At 45.4% G+C, this 15,317-nt stretch overlaps 5 protein-coding genes across 5 annotated transcripts; 3 read left to right on the top strand and 2 right to left on the bottom strand.

Annotated features, from left to right (window-relative positions):
• Window positions 1-6,252: 6,252 nt before the first annotated feature.
• MYCFIDRAFT_80962 (uncharacterized protein) lies at window positions 6,253-7,610 on the top strand (the record flags this gene model as incomplete). The annotated part of the gene is made up of 3 exons (XM_007932723.1): window positions 6,253-6,682; window positions 6,740-7,169; window positions 7,556-7,610. Coding segments are annotated over 3 exons (915 nt in total), but the record flags the coding sequence as incomplete, so codon positions are not given.
• An 870-nt stretch (window positions 7,611-8,480) lies between these two features.
• Window positions 8,481-9,484, bottom strand: MYCFIDRAFT_87848 (uncharacterized protein; the record flags this gene model as incomplete). The annotated part of the gene is made up of 4 exons (XM_007932722.1): window positions 8,481-9,012; window positions 9,066-9,199; window positions 9,259-9,313; window positions 9,364-9,484. The coding sequence occupies 4 exons, from the start codon at window positions 9,482-9,484 to the stop codon at window positions 9,008-9,010; spliced, it is 315 nt and encodes a 104-aa protein (XP_007930913.1). The 3' UTR covers window positions 8,481-9,007.
• Window positions 9,485-10,206: 722 nt separating this feature from the next.
• Window positions 10,207-11,928, top strand: MYCFIDRAFT_80960 (uncharacterized protein; the record flags this gene model as incomplete). Its single annotated transcript, XM_007932721.1, has 4 exons — window positions 10,207-10,388; window positions 10,467-10,852; window positions 10,939-11,047; window positions 11,115-11,928. The coding sequence occupies 4 exons, from the start codon at window positions 10,207-10,209 to the stop codon at window positions 11,926-11,928; spliced, it is 1,491 nt and encodes a 496-aa protein (XP_007930912.1).
• A 150-nt stretch (window positions 11,929-12,078) lies between these two features.
• MYCFIDRAFT_64398 (uncharacterized protein) lies at window positions 12,079-13,677 on the bottom strand (the record flags this gene model as incomplete). Its single annotated transcript, XM_007932441.1, has 3 exons — window positions 12,079-12,849; window positions 12,903-13,338; window positions 13,403-13,677. 3 exons carry the CDS (start codon window positions 13,675-13,677, stop codon window positions 12,079-12,081), a joined length of 1,482 nt encoding a protein of 493 aa, XP_007930632.1.
• Window positions 13,678-13,830: 153 nt separating this feature from the next.
• MYCFIDRAFT_178686 (uncharacterized protein) lies at window positions 13,831-14,632 on the top strand (the record flags this gene model as incomplete). The annotated part of the gene is made up of 8 exons (XM_007932720.1): window positions 13,831-13,882; window positions 13,911-13,933; window positions 13,976-14,108; window positions 14,160-14,235; window positions 14,265-14,300; window positions 14,354-14,424; window positions 14,460-14,556; window positions 14,608-14,632. The coding sequence occupies 8 exons, from the start codon at window positions 13,831-13,833 to the stop codon at window positions 14,630-14,632; spliced, it is 513 nt and encodes a 170-aa protein (XP_007930911.1).
• Window positions 14,633-15,317: the final 685 nt, after the last annotated feature.

Below are 15,317 nucleotides of genomic sequence, written 5' to 3'. Positions count from 1 at the left end.
AGGACCCTAATATCGTTAGGGCACTCGCTAATACTAATGTATTTAATATCCTCTTTCCTAGCGATTCTAAATCGCTATTATTAACTGCCTAAGTCTATAACTATAGTATAGTACTTAAGAATAGAGTTGCTAATAACAATATTAGATAGGAGGCTGTCTATATCTACCGCGTAGGCAGTAAAGTTTAGTAGGCGTTCATTTCCGAGGTCGTCTTTTAGAACTATAGGAATATAGTAGGCCCTATAGGTTAAGTGCCGAGCGTTATTAAACTAAGCAAGGGTTAGCAGGTCAGTCCTAGGCAATTGCCGAAGGTCTAATTGCTTAGCTAGGCGATAGCTAATAAGGGCGCTAACTGAATTTCCGGGGTCTAGTATAACCTTTGCCTTATAGTTAGTGTCGCGCCTAGATATAAGACAGGTACGTATAATAGCTAGTACAATGTCGATAGTCTTACGCCGTATAAGGCTAATAGTTAGTACGGCGCTTACTCTTTTTTCGAAGGTTAGCCTATAGGGGTAGCGTTAGCCGCTAAGAGGTGCTTTCGGTATTTAGCGGAAGCACGATTAATTCGGGCCTAGTCCTTAGGTTTGTCGCATTAGCCTAGTAGATAGCTAGTACTGTTACAATTAAAGCACTTCAATCCGGTTAGTAGACTACTATAGCTATTATTACTGTTGTTAGCCGAGCGGTTAGTATTATAGGGATACGAGCCCCTTCTACGGCCCCTATCGCGGCCTCCTCTATATAGCCGGCGGCTACGGCCTCTTCTACGGTTATTGTTACTGTTCCTATTATTAGCATTGTTGTTATAGTAGGAACCTTAGTTTCCTCCGCGGCTACTACGATTACCGCGGTTAGTACTAGCGGGTCGGATCCTCGATTCTAGTCGTTATTAGAGCTAAACAGCTCGTTTGGCTGTTTCTACTTCGACTATAAATTAAATGCATATTAGGTTAGCTTATTCGAATACACGGCGACGGTCTAATTCGAGGATAAGTTCCTATCTAAGTTTTAGGCGTATTTCCGAGATCTATATAGAATTAGTCTTAGTCGGAAGGTTATCCTCGAGGGTCTTTAAATAGGCCTCGAATAAACGAGCCGATTAATTAGTCTTTTGTTTAGCTTAAAGATACAGGTCCTAAGTATATTGTTGCCTTAGTATAGGGTTTCTAAGGGTGTCTAGTATAATAGTTTTGTAGGTTTACTACTAAACAGCGGTCTAATTATCGAGGGAATTAAAATAGTTATCCTAGGTACGTTTTGGGTCGCTATTAATGTACTATATAGCATAGACGACTAGTAAGTAGTTATTTAGTAGAGCCCTTAGTGCGTTTCGTTAGTTAAGCTTACAGTTACGGATATAGTCGTTATATTGCTTTCGACTAGAGCCGTTAAACACGGTACAGTCCTTAAGTTTAGCATCCTTCTTCTAGACTAGGACTAATAGTAAGGAAGGCCCTACTATCGGCTTAGTGTTAGTTGTTAGGGCCTCCTAAAGGCGGCGAATTTCGAGGAGGTTATCCTTTAGCTATTGTTCTTAACGGAGAGCAGCGAGCCTGTTTTAGGTAGCTTCTTAAAGTCTCGCTACTAGCTAGGGGCTAAAGGCTAGTTAGCTATATCGTCGATTAATAATATTGTTAAGAATGTCGTTAATAGGCAACTCTAGGTCGTTACCTAGAATTATAGGTTCTTCGGCAGGCCTAGTAGCAGGGCTCTTTAGCAGGTACTTTAGCAGGTGCTTTAGTAGGCACTTTAGTAGGTACTATGCTACTAGCATTGTCGTTGCTAGCGCTACTAGCGGCAGCACGGTTATTGTTTCGTAATAAGCCGGCTATTGTAAGGGGTAATACCGATAATGTATTATTAGCCCCTAAGATACGGATGTAGCGGAATTAGTAGATATCGGTCTAGTATACTTAACTTAGTATAATAGGCCGTATAGAAGGCCTTACTTAATAATTGGTACGGTTGCTTCGATAGAATAGTACGTATAGGTTCCGTTCTTCGGGCGCAATATAGTTAGATTAGTCTTGTTCGTAGCTATACCGCTAAAAGCTTAAAATAAGGACTATCTAGCTACTACCCTTAAAGGGTAGATCGAATACTATATAAGAAGGGTATATTAGCAGGTAGATAGGGTAGTAGTAGGTATAGGTAGTATTCGATAAGGAGCTAGGAGGAGAGGGAGGAAGGTAGGCAAGTTAGCCTATTACCAAGCGCCAAGCCCTGCCTAAGGCACTAAGACCCTAGCTTTACTTGGCCTAGTTACATGCCAATTACGTATAGCCTCTTTAGCCCTAACAACGCCTACTATACGTAACGATCTACTAGACTTCTTAACGATAAGAAGTATATACTAGCTCGAAGAACTATAGATAATACTACTAGAAAACTATTAGGAATAGGTCTCTTAGTTAACGATTAGTCGCTGTCTTAGTAGCAGCGACTTTACGTACAAACAACTGTCTCGTACGGCTTTATAAAGAGACCCTATAGCAAGGGCACTATTTAAAGCTAAATTATAGAGCTTTATAGCCTTCTAACTTGTATGCCTTAACGAGTCTTATACTAGCGATAAGATAGCACTTCGAAGAAGAGGTTAGGCTCCGAAGGGCATGCTAGCAAGAGATGTCTAGCATCTATATTATTCGCAACGATATACGATCCTTCCGGTATATACGATTAACGGTTATCTTCCGGAGCTATTAATACAATAAGGCAGTATAAATAGCGAGGATTTCATAGCATTCGTACGCTTTCGAGTGTTGCTACGGTATATACCTTATCTAGGTCTAAGATTAGTTATATTGCTAGACAACTGCAGTACTTATTTAAGAGCCCTTCTTAAGGATATATGCTTAGCTGTAGGCGTCTATCTACTGTTTCTTCTACTATATTTACCTAACTATAATACTATAGAATTGAGCTTTAAACACCTAAAGCATTGGATTAAGAAGCACTAGCAGACAATGCCTAAGTATAGATTACCTTACTAGTAGGCAGACTTCTAGGTATACCTAGAACTAGCATATAAGCGTTAGGGCGATAATATTAATTACTTAGCGTAGTTCAAACACTGCAAGGTGCTCGAGAAGCCGTATAAATATAGTCCAATTAGTCTAGTAATGTCGGTAGAGATATAGAATAATGCGTAGTAATAGCGGTATATATCGAATTTCGGATCTATTCTATACGAGAGCGCTAAGACCTTCTATACTATAGTAAATTAATGCAATATTGCTCTTCCGAAGAACTTCTAATAGTCGTTAGTTACGTCGTTGCTATAAGAAGTTATTAGATCGTCTCTTAGCATTACCTCCGGAAGGCCGCAATCTCTAAGCTTAGTATATCGGAGCAAGCTTTAGAATATCCGACGTTTAGCTAAATGCGACATACTACTATAACAATACTACAATATTAATATTCTAATTGCCGGAAGTTCGAGAATAGGCGCGGCGCCTACTAATAAAAAAACAACGACGTTAATCGGGTATATAGTTATAGTGCAATCTATAGTTAAAGAAAATTAGTATTATCGGCTAAGCTTAAAAGCTGCGGAGAAAGTAGAGGTACGACTTAGAGCGACAAATATAAAGTTAAGCATATAGTAAGCAAAGATTCAACACCTATCTAACGCTAGAACTTAACTATACTACGACTAAATTAATTCATTTAAAGCACGCGATCTATTAGCAGTATTACCCCTTGTACCTCTAAGTTATAGAACAAAAATTGGTTAGGTAGTTGTATTGTTCTATATAGCTAGGGTTAGCAAATCCACTAAGTTAGTATATCGGCTTTATATACCTTAATTCTGTCTACTTTAGCGTATTATAGCATAGTCTATAACTAACTCTCGAAGCGCCGTTCTTATGCTAAACGTAGGCACGTCTTTAACTAGCTTATTCTTATTCTCTTAGCGTCTTATCTGTCTTAGGTTCTAGGCATTATCTATAACAGCTTTAGTAATAGTGTCCTACTTATCTTTCTATATAGGATGCCGGTTGAAGAACTAGACTAAGAAGAGAGATATCTCTACGTAGTTACTTAATATCGTACTAATATCCGGTAGCACTAGCGAGCTGCGCTATTGCGGTATAGGTTGTTATTGTTGCTAAGGTTAAAGAGCGCTTAGTATAGCAGGGTTTGCTATTATTATCTGCATTATAAGAGGGTTAAACTACTGCTACTATTGTTACTGTTGCTATTAATGTAGCAGTGCTATAAGCAGTACAGAAGTGTCGCTATTACTGCTAGTTGCCGGTTGCTAGCGCTTAGCAGTAAGAGCGCTAATAAGACTATCGATAGTCGACTGTTGCTAAGCGCTCTTATTCTTAGCAGAAGCGGCTGCCTTTAACTAAATATACTTATCGTAAGAAGCTATTATCTTGTTAGCAATTTCTATAGGTATATAATATAGCAAGGCCTTATTAATCTGCGCTATATTAGAGTATTCTTTAGCCTATGTACCTATTACACTATAGTAGATGCCGCGTCGTACGTAGCAGCCAATTCTACGGCCTAACTTCTTGTTATTATACTATAGATCGTTACAGTTAAACTGCTTAAGAACAGTAGCGAATACCTCGTTATCGTCGCGGCTCTCTTCCTTCGTCTTATTATTAGTATTCTTCCGGCTATTCTTAACTTAAGAAGCAGGTATAGGTAGCTCTACTAGATTACTATCTATCTTAATAAACTGATTACTATCTAGTAGCGTTGTCGGCCTCTTCTTGTTACTAACGCGCTTGTAACTCTTAAGGACCTCAATTACGTAGTAAATACTAAAGTTATAGCAGTAGCGTAAGAACTTAGCTACGTCGCGATAATAGTCGTCTTCTTCGATAATTATACTAAGGACCTTCGAGCGCTTTAGTATAGAAGGCCGTAAGCAATAGATAGTAAACACACGGTCTAGCAGTTATTGTAAGCCTAGTTCTTTAATAAATACGTACGAAGCTACTCGCTCTTTAATCTTCCGTAATAACTATACAAACTTATTGTCCGCTAGTCTCGAAAATGCTAGATTAATATTATCTTCTTCTAGCACTTCGTTAATAGTTATAAGATTGTGCTGTTTGCTATCTATTCGATACTAAACAATCTAAGTTATATCTGCGCTAAAGGGCTTCTTATTACTTCGTAGCTTCGGCGTTAGTTATAGTATTAGTCGTTACGCGGGCGTACGCGAAGTTAGCCGGCGTTGCGAGCTAGCTTCTAACTGCGATTTCTTAATAACGCTATTAGATATCGATATAGTCTAAACGGGAGGTTTATCGGACAGGTCGGCGCGATTATTCTACCGTTTAGATAATGTTCTACGCGCCTTGTTTCGTAGTGTTATACCCTCCGTCGATTTACGCTTCTACGTAGAAGCTAGCTTCGCGCCTATAGCTAATACCTCCGAGATTTCCGGCTCTTACTTAATGCTCTATCGTATACTACTCTAGCTCTTCTTAGCGGGCATACGAGTTCCGCGAGGGCGTGCTTTTAGTAAGGGCTTTAGTATGTTTATTAGTTTCGGCGAACGTATCTTCCTACGGGCAGAGGCCTTAGTAGTAATAGGAGGAGGAGGTTCTTAGAAAGGCCTTTCTAGGTTAGGAGGCATAGTTTCCGCTATACCCTTCGATCTCGTACGTATTATAGGCTCTTCGTTACTTATCTCTTTGCCTAGCAATCTATTCTCTTTGTCTTCGTCGTCGTTATCGTAGTTATTATTATATAAAGAACGAAGGAATTAGCTAAATCGTACGCCGTCGTCTTATATAGATAGGTTATTAAAGACTTCTTAAGTATATAGACTAAAGACTTCTTAACAATAGACTTGTTTATTAAAAGGAATAGTATTAGGTAGATACTATGTATATTGCTATAGAGACTCGTACTAGAAATCGGGTGTTTGTATATACTAGGGCGGTTTAGGTAGCTACGAAGAACCTACGGGCGGGCTACTAGGTATACTATTAGATTCTATAGTAATACTGTCTCTACTATTAGACTAAGTCTTAGGGATAATATTATAATGCATTCTACGCGAAAATCGCGTGTCTAAACATATAATAATGATGTTGTTGTATAGAGTTCTATATGGGTACGTAGTCCCTAATCCTAGCGGAATTTCAGTCCGGACCCTTTTGCAAGCTAGAATAGAATAGTCATACCATCGTCTCCCCCACCGCTTTCCGCTCTGGAACCTCGTCGTCGCGACAACCAGGAACCAGATTCTGCATCTCGCATGTGAAGATCTGATCAGTGAATGTGCACAATGGATGGAACGCAAATCACGCTGCTCTCAATGGCGATAAGAACAACGAGACTGATGGCTGGGGGGACCACGTAACACCGTTTCACTCCCCTCAAGGCACGGCTGGTGAATGGGTACAAGATCCCTTCGGTTTTGCTGGCTACACGTATACTGGTCCTGGCTTCCGTCTGCCTTTCTACATAATATCTCCTTGGACACGTGGTGTGAATGTGTACACGGAGCACTGTGACCACAGTAGCCAAATTCTCTTCCTCGAGAAGAGGCTGGCAGCGAAGGGCAACCCTTTCACGCAGCACGAGATGAACACATGGAGAAGAGCAAACATGGGAGATCTTACCAGAGCTTTCGACTTCGAGCATCCCGACTATTCTGTTCCCAAGATGCCAAACGCCAGCTATCCATCTACTGATAAGAAAGGTAATTGGAATGGCTACTCAGTCTGCGAATCTCAACATAAGACCACAAGGCCTCCAGTCCCGTATGGCATTCAGAACGAGACAACTGCACTGAAGACCGAGCAAGGCTTCAAAGTCATGCGTGGCAACCCGACTGAAGGGCGTTATCTCGTATTCGAGGCGAATGGACAATCTCTCACAAATTCGAAAGGCTTCCTCGTTGGCTCCCAGTGTAAGCCCAAGCATGATGCCAAAGAGCAACGTTTTGTCTTGCACCAGCAAGGGCTGACGAAATTCACCATAACAAGCGCCGTTGATGGCAAAGCCGTCAAAGGTCTTGACGGCATCTACACCATCTGGGACCTTGGGAGAGGCGAGGGGTACACCATTCAGGACACCGCGTCGCAAAAGTATATTGCATTGGACTCGCAAGGCAAAGTCACGATGAGCAAGACGCCAACGGGATTTGCAGCTTTCAGCGTTAAGTTACATATGATCAGTAGACATCGGTGAGGCACCATCATTGATTGAAGGATCGTCATCTCGAATGGGGCTAGACCTGATGCCATCCTGATTACTAAGTTTGTTCCTGACTAGACTTCTTTGAGGTATCAGTATCGGATGACAGTGCATGAAATGTGGAGAACGCGAGAAGGCGAAGCCAAAGACGTAGCTCAGCCGTATGACATAGATTCATCCCAACTCAATATCACAATTTGGAAGCGTCAGGCGTCAGGCATCGCTCGATCACCATTCTTCTATGAGATCCGATTGGAAGCAAGTGATGATCATAGGCTTTCTTCTCTGCGCTTGACAACACAAACATCGCATGTGCGGCTGAGAACCACAGCGATCGCCAGTATGGCTGAGAGCCCTGGCAAACCTTCCCCTACAGGAGGGTCGGAAACTTCATCTGGCTTTCGATCGCTCTTCAAGAAATCGCCGAGTGAATCTACCGGCAGCCAAAGTGAGTTTGCCTGCAGGAACAAGCAGAGCCGTGACAGCTGACCAGACATTAGAAAGCAGCCGACTCAGTCGTATACTGAAGACTAAGAAAGACTCGCCAAGCGGCAATAGTGCTTCGCCAGAAGATGCAGCAGACGGCAAAGATACGAAAAGGAGAAAGCAAGTCTATCAGGCACAAAAGTAACCTCCCTCCTCTCCCAATCCGCTTCGATCAGCTCTGACGTGGCCTTGACTAGACGACATCGTAACCGGAGAGCGGAATATGTCAAACGCCTCGAGGAAGAAGTCGCCCGCTTACAACACATGGACTCACAGGTCAACAATGAAAAGAATGCTCTGGCTTATCAAAACCACATGATGCGAGAACTCTTGGCATCACATTCTCTGGACTTTCGATTAGGAGATTCGCTGAAAATCACGGAAACGCCCGCAGTTACGACCGCGCCAGCGACTGCATCAGTAGAAGTGAGATGGGATTCTGACATTGGGCATGAGCGAACGTTTATGGATCTCGATTGGTCTGCATTCGAAGATGCTGTGCAGGCAACGTCTGCCTCCACGAATACCGAACCGACAGCACAAAGTCCTCTCACCCAAAGAGAACCAGTGATAGGCGATAGCTGGGCAGCAGTAGACTTCATCCTTGCGCTTGAATGGTGCTGTCAGGGCCATATGGTCCACCCACACATCCATCCTGCTCCAACGCCACACAAAGCTTGCGAAGAACAGGACCTGCATGGCCATGCTTTGACTGGAACTGCAGCAGTGTATCAAGGTGCTCTGCCGTCGCACGAAGGAGAGAAGTGGCACTTGCCGCATTCGGAGATCGATAAGTGAGTCCCAGTGACACGTTTCCACACAAGCAGAGTGCATGGCTAACTCGTCTTAGACTTGTGAGATTGAGCGAGAATCTACCTTTGGATGACGAATGGATTACTCCAGCGCAAGCGTACTCCGCAATCAAAGAATCTGTGCCCGAAACAAAGTATCTTCGCCCTGCCCTGAATGCTTTGAAAGTCCCGCTTGCTGCACTCTGCCAGTGCCAGGGCTTTGGAGCTGTGATGAGTAGGAGCGCATTTGACGAGCAGCTGCAAATCGTGGCATCTGGGTTGGTCGATGGCGAGCCTTCTAAGCTAAATGGGAATTCCCAGGTCTAGCTTAATGAAGATGTGAACGCTGTGCTCCAGAGGGTGTTGCTTCGATGCAACAGCACGATCTTCAGCACCATGCTGGGGCTTCGAGCGTGTGCTGTGCGGAGGCTCGGCAAAGGCGGTTCTTACTGTGTAAGAGCCCTTCGTCCGAGGTGCTATTTACCATGAGAACTGCAATAGCTCTCCAAGCGCCAAGCTAAATCGAGGGTATTACGAGAGAAGGGATGGTTTCAGACTGAAATAGCCATTAGCACAAACAATCAGAAATCCGTGCGATCGCGTATATACCATTCAAATAGTCGGCAGCCATGAGCAGCTCCAAGCAAAGCTCCGGCGGAATATCCATATCAGGCACATCTCTCGCATCCTTGTGCTTCTCGTGATAGTAGAGATATTCGCAAACCTTTTCGAGGACAAGACCGCTGTAGCGAACAAATTAGCCATTTCACGGAGCTGATTCCGGATAAGACGTCGCACGGACTTGATCGTGTCGCAATGGTATGTATTTGCTCCGGCTTCTCTGAATCCCATGCCGTCTGTCGTACGTTAGTTAGCTACACGTGAGAAAGCATGTCTCGTCTCGTACTGGAAGAACTCAAAGCGCGTTTGAGGACGTCGGCGATGTAGGCGGCGGAGCGACGGACGATGAATGTGTAGCCATCATTCGAGACCAGAGTCACGTAGTCTGGTTCTTTCTCGGAGGTCATGATGGTGTGTGGTTCGGGACGTGATGTTCGATTGCCGTGGTGGAAGTCGAAGGTACGTGACTGAATAAAGTTGGGACTAGGCAGGGGGTTCGCGCGAGACTGGTCTGTGCTGAATGGCGAGTGCCGTCTGTCTTCAATGCTTCGTGAACTCGTTCTCATTCACTTCACTTCATCTTCCGACTTCATTACGCACATGCTGTGACACCCTAGTGACACAGATCGATCACAGGCTTCTCCGTCACCAAGGCACGTATACATTTGCGGCTCTGCTTTTCGCCAGGCGAGTCCCAGGCGAGCTCCGAATTTGCCCCATCCGCGGAACACCGCCTGCTGGGCAGCATCGTTATGAGGATCACAAACATCTCCTTGGAGTGACTGCCTTCAGCAGTTTCCGACCGCCCAGCATCTGGACTTCACAGCGAAGGTCTTCCATACCCTTCTGCAAGGATATCTTAGCTTTCCTGCACGGTATGTTTTAGCGTGGAAACCCCAGATCTCGAGCAGCGTCGCCCTACTCCCGATATCAGATGGCATGATGTGCACTGCCTATATCACAGTCTGCTGAACAGTGATGAAGCAGTTCGCAAATGCAGCAAGGATTGCTAGCTTTTGACGCTAGAACATTCCGTGACCCGCCATCTTGGATACCGTGTGGAGCTCTTAATGTACATACAATTCTCATCATGAGACGGAATCATACCATGCATATGTAGCTTTTCACAATGGACATCCAAGCAGCAGAAGCAAATGTATTGGAGCTGCAAGACTTGCCAATCCCAGGCCATCCGCCGACCCGGAAAGACTGGGAGGCTTACCGAGCCGTGATCACGAAATGGTACAAGGTCAACTCGTGCACAGGAAGGTGGATATGTAAGACATTGAGAGCAAAGCAATTCGTTGCCAGGTAAGCGGTCCACTTGCAGCATGTCCGTGTCTGTTGTCTGGCATATAGCTCTAGGAAAGATGCTGATGCAATTCATAGCGAGAAAATGCTTCGTGACCGCTTCCGTGAGTGGGGCCTAAATGACAAGAATGTCAGGAGAAAGCCAGCTACGCCGGACAACAACACGCTCGTTGTCAGACGAAGACGTCCATCTGTGGTGAAGCATACGAGATGCTCTGACAAGAACTCTGTGACTTTCGACTTGAAACATGTGGCAACGATTCACCACGGATGCTCGGCAAGACCTGCTGTAACTCCATCTGGCGAAGAGCAGACTCTTCGAGCATTGCGTGCAGTCGCATACTTTCTGGACAAATGTTGTGCAACATGCGATCCACAGATCACGGCCGCGGATCCAATGTGGGAGCTGATGCGAGACTACTGGCAGGGCTTCTATTTTATGGACATTGGCGACATCATTCAAGGTATGACTATTCTCCGAAATGCTGGGCCTAGGGTCAGGGATGCATTGCAATCCAGGCATCCCTCTGCATTATTGCATCCTCTGCAGACACTTTGTATCAGGAAATTTCCAAAGAAGAAACGTGGCCGACTTTCTGGAATGCCGCAACAGCTTCGAGAAGCAGTTATGGTCAACGGCCGACTCCAAGTGATCAAGTGTATGTGGTGTGATGACTCAATCACTGCTGCTCACTTCCATTGCTCTGAATGCCCTGTTGACGACAGCGATATCTGCTTTGACTGTGCTTTCGCGGGTAGGCATTGCTTGCACAAAGCACACGAGCTTCAAGAGCGTGAAATCCACGCAGATACAGTCGTTTCGAGCGGAAGTGCGTTGAGCAATGTGCCGCATCCAAGAAGTCCTGGCCCGGTTTGCAAGGAGAAGTTGTCAAAAGAGCAGAAGCTCGCATTTCAAACTGCTCGTCAAACAAGCTTCGAGGTCATGCCTGTGGTCACTTCATTCCTCATACAGGAATCGGTTAACATTCACGGGCCAGAACACCCTATGACGCTGCTTCTGCGAGCATTTCATGATTCGGAAGAAGTCGACGCTCTGTGCGACGGGATTGTCAGAATTCTGTGCCACAGGTTCTTGAACGCCTCATGTATCGACTCAGAGGCTACTGTCAGGCTTCTTCATTCATGCGCCTGGATACTCCTCGAGCAAGACCAGCACCATCAGCTCGAACAGCTTTACGAGCAGTGGAAGTCGCAATCTAAAACTGGACTTTCATGGGACATGATGCGCATTCTGGCTTTGTCGAAGATGGAGCAAGGTCTTTTCGAGGACGCGCAAATATACATGCTCAGTGCTTGGACCAGTCTTTGTGAGCGTGGACAACCAATGCCCGACAGGTGGCTCAAGCTTCTCGGAAACAGAGCTTATCTGAGCCTGCTCATGGGCAGACTATCCGAATGCCGAGCAGATCTGGACAGAGCTTCGGAATTTCTAGACTGCAACTCAGACACTCCATTGTGGCACCGAAGCAACATCAATCAGCTCTACGTCAAACTGAAAATGCGCGAAGAGATCACCTGAGGCTGAAGGGATTGCTGCCCAACCGGGTAACGAATCTTGCTCTACGCATTTTCTGGATACCAATCAGCTGGATATTGCTCTCGAAAACGGCATCTCGTACTAATGTCATCTGAAGACTTGCTACGCGAGAGAAGACGAGATCGACAACCGCTAGATCTTGAAACCCGTGGTCTTGATTTCCTTCTCAAGACTCTCGCCAAAGTCTGTGCTAAATCCGTGTTCAGCCAGATATGCACGGAATTTAGAATCCTCATCCTCAAGACCCCGGGATCGATCTGGAATTAAGAACCACGAGATCAGCCCGCCGACTGCCGCGAATGCAGCGCCGATCAAGAAGACCGCCTGCACGCCTCGAAAGTCATCCGAGAACGAGTCTTGAATCGGCGTAAAGACTTCAGTGCCGATGGCAGCGCCTGCCTTTCCGACCGCTGCGGCGAGCCCCAGGAAATGTCCTCGTACCGGTGTTGGAAATGACTCGGCGCCACAAAGAAATGTGGCAACACCGGGGCCCATCTCACCAAAGGAGTTAAACAGCCCGTACAGCACGATGAAAAGCGGGAATACTGATTGAATCGGACCCAGCGCGCCACCTAGGATGAAACCGAGAACTGCCCAGCAAGCGAAGCCAAGTGTCATAGTTTGCTTGCGTCCAATCCAGTCCATCAAGAAGCCTCCGACAATGCACCCGGGCAGGTAGAAGCAGTTCACTGCTGTTCCTAGACCGATGTTTTGGATTAAGCTATCATTCGGATTCAGCTGCCCGAGGATGGTGGATGAGAACAGTCCGAAAGGGTACGTGACAAAGTCATAGAAGAACCAAGCCAAACTGGTCCCAAGCATAGGCTTCCAGTAACGCTTAATGACCAGAAGATATGGGATCTTCTTCTTCATAGCATGTTTACGATACTGCGTCGATTCGATCTACGCGTAGTCAGCATGATGCTCGCATTAGGCTGGGACCCATACTGTCCTACCATTCGAATTCGAAAGAAGAATAAGACCACCGGCAGCACGAATCCCAGACCAAAGCATATCCTCCAAACGCCCTCAGAAGTGCGATAGTTGTACGCAGCAAGCACAATTAGCGCTACACAACCCGCAATCACAAAGCCAAGATCAATCGCAAAATCGGTCGAAATTGCGACGAGAATTCCTCTTCGCTTGCGGACGTAGTGAGTCTCATCGGAGGCTTCAGTCGAACCAGTCCCACAAACTGGATACTCTCCGCCCGCTCCAAACCCTGCAATGCCACGAGCTACGATCATCATCCAGAACATACCAAGCTGGGAGTATCCGTGAGCGGCAGTGGCCAGAATGATACCGAGCACTAGGAAGAACGTGGCGAAGACAATTCCGGTACGCCTCCCAATCTTGTCAATTACAAAGCCGAAGAAGAGCATGCCGAAACTTCTGGGACTTGATTTTAGCAGACTGCGCAGTAAAGACTTCGGCTTTTCTCGATAAGAGAACTCACTCGCCGATCAGATATGAGTTCGATAATGTAGTGCTGATTGTGCTCGACATTCCATCTTTATAAAGGTCTTTGAAAAGTGGCTTCATGTATCCGATGATCTGAGCATTGTACCCGTCACTGAAGAGAGCGAGACCTGCGACCAAAGATGTGAAGATTGTTGAGATCCTGGAAATCCTCTTGATCTGCGCATCCTGGGCGCTAGCATCCAGACCGTCTTCTGAGGAATTGCTATGCTTCGCCCGGACGGCCTGTTCGAAGTGGTTTTTGGAAGTCATTTTTCACAGCCCTCCGGCAACATCAAACAAAAGCTTAGCGACTTGAGCATCCCGACGAACGATACCTTGTCGGACTGATATACATTGTCACATCTTACAGCTCTTCAATAGGCAGGTATACTGCTCCTTGCTGCCTCACACGCTTCGATACCAATGCCGCAAGAACGTGGCCCTCCAAGGATCAACACGCTCGCATGTCAACCTCGTGCGGCCTGAGTACTACGTCGCATCAGATCCAGTCGGCGAGAACGGCGAGGTGAGTTCTAGCCAAGCGACGCATTTTGTCGAGCAGATTTAGGCTGTTGTGTGCGACGCCTCGTGCTCGCATATCAAGCCCCAATTCATCCGCTCCGAATTTGGATTTTTGCTGAGGACGGCAGGGGGGGTAAAGGATTCGCTTCACGTTTCTCAACCCAGGTACTATGTACTGCGTGGAGAAGTCTATAAGTTACAAGCTTTCGAGTTCCTGGAGCTTGTATAAGACGGCAGACCGGGGTTCGCGCCGTACGCCGATCATTTAAATGGCCGCGGCGAGGTCAGCCAGCCAGTATTCCACGAGTCTTGATCTATTGAACGTCAGGACTCAGGAATATGACTATAAGCAAGCCCGACGATACGATGATGTGGGAAGAGGCACCGTAGACGTTACAAGTCGCCAAACTCATCATGAACGAAGCATCTTCCCTCCTTCTCGAAAGCCACGCCCACCTGTCTTGGATCTTTTCGTAGGGCGGTCACTGACTGTCGGTGGCATACTCTCTCTCTCAAGCCAAGCCGACTAGACCATTCGCACCTCGCTGTATCATTACACGAAGACTTATTGCGCATCGATGTGCATTGCAGCGTTTTTTTTTTTGGATCCCACGAAACTTCGCTCAGGTTCTATGCTGCTTCATAGAGATTTGGCCTTAGCAACCCAACTTGAGCGAGTGAACATCATAGGCAGCGTGCTTAACGCAACTGTCTCCTTTTCTTTTTTCTTGGGAAAGAAGACCGTAAGCCGAATCTTTTAGTCGTGCCGAAAAATTTGCACCTCGTATACAACCTAGACAGTAAAAGTGAAATTATAGGCCGTAAAAAGAAACTTCTAAATAGCATTAATTAGACTTAGCTATACGATTAAGGAAACCAAATGTATATCTCTAGCAAGATAGGGTTCCTATCGCTAAGATATGCTTAAAGAATATCTAAAGAAGTAAGTACGTAAAATATACTAACTAATACGAAGTATAGACCGTTCTATATACCGCAGGGGTTAGGCGGATAGACATATATTTAAGCTGAAATAACGATAACTTATTGCGATAGAAATTTTCTTTAAGTAGTAGTAATTCTAAAGAGGCTAAACTCGTAGTCCGCTTTAATTTGTTAGTAGTAGCTTGTTTAATCTAATAGGCTTCCTTAAGAGCACTTACTATACCATACTACTATATCACTAAACGGATAAAAGCAAGCGTTTTACCGATAACAATCCTTAAAGAAGAGATCCGGAGATTATTAAAGACTAGAATCGAAGCTTTATACATGTCTAGCGCTAAAACTTTTGTTGTAACGACTTCGTGTCTCATGACACTCGTAGTCACCCTCGAAATATATTTTTGGAGACGCGCGTCTAGAAATCAGTCTGGGGGGGGGGGGGG

This window comes from Pseudocercospora fijiensis, assembly GCF_000340215.1.
Source record: "Pseudocercospora fijiensis CIRAD86 unplaced genomic scaffold MYCFIscaffold_9, whole genome shotgun sequence".
NCBI lineage: Eukaryota > Fungi > Ascomycota > Dothideomycetes > Mycosphaerellales > Mycosphaerellaceae > Pseudocercospora > Pseudocercospora fijiensis.
This window is presented reverse-complemented; position numbering and strand designations above follow the sequence as displayed.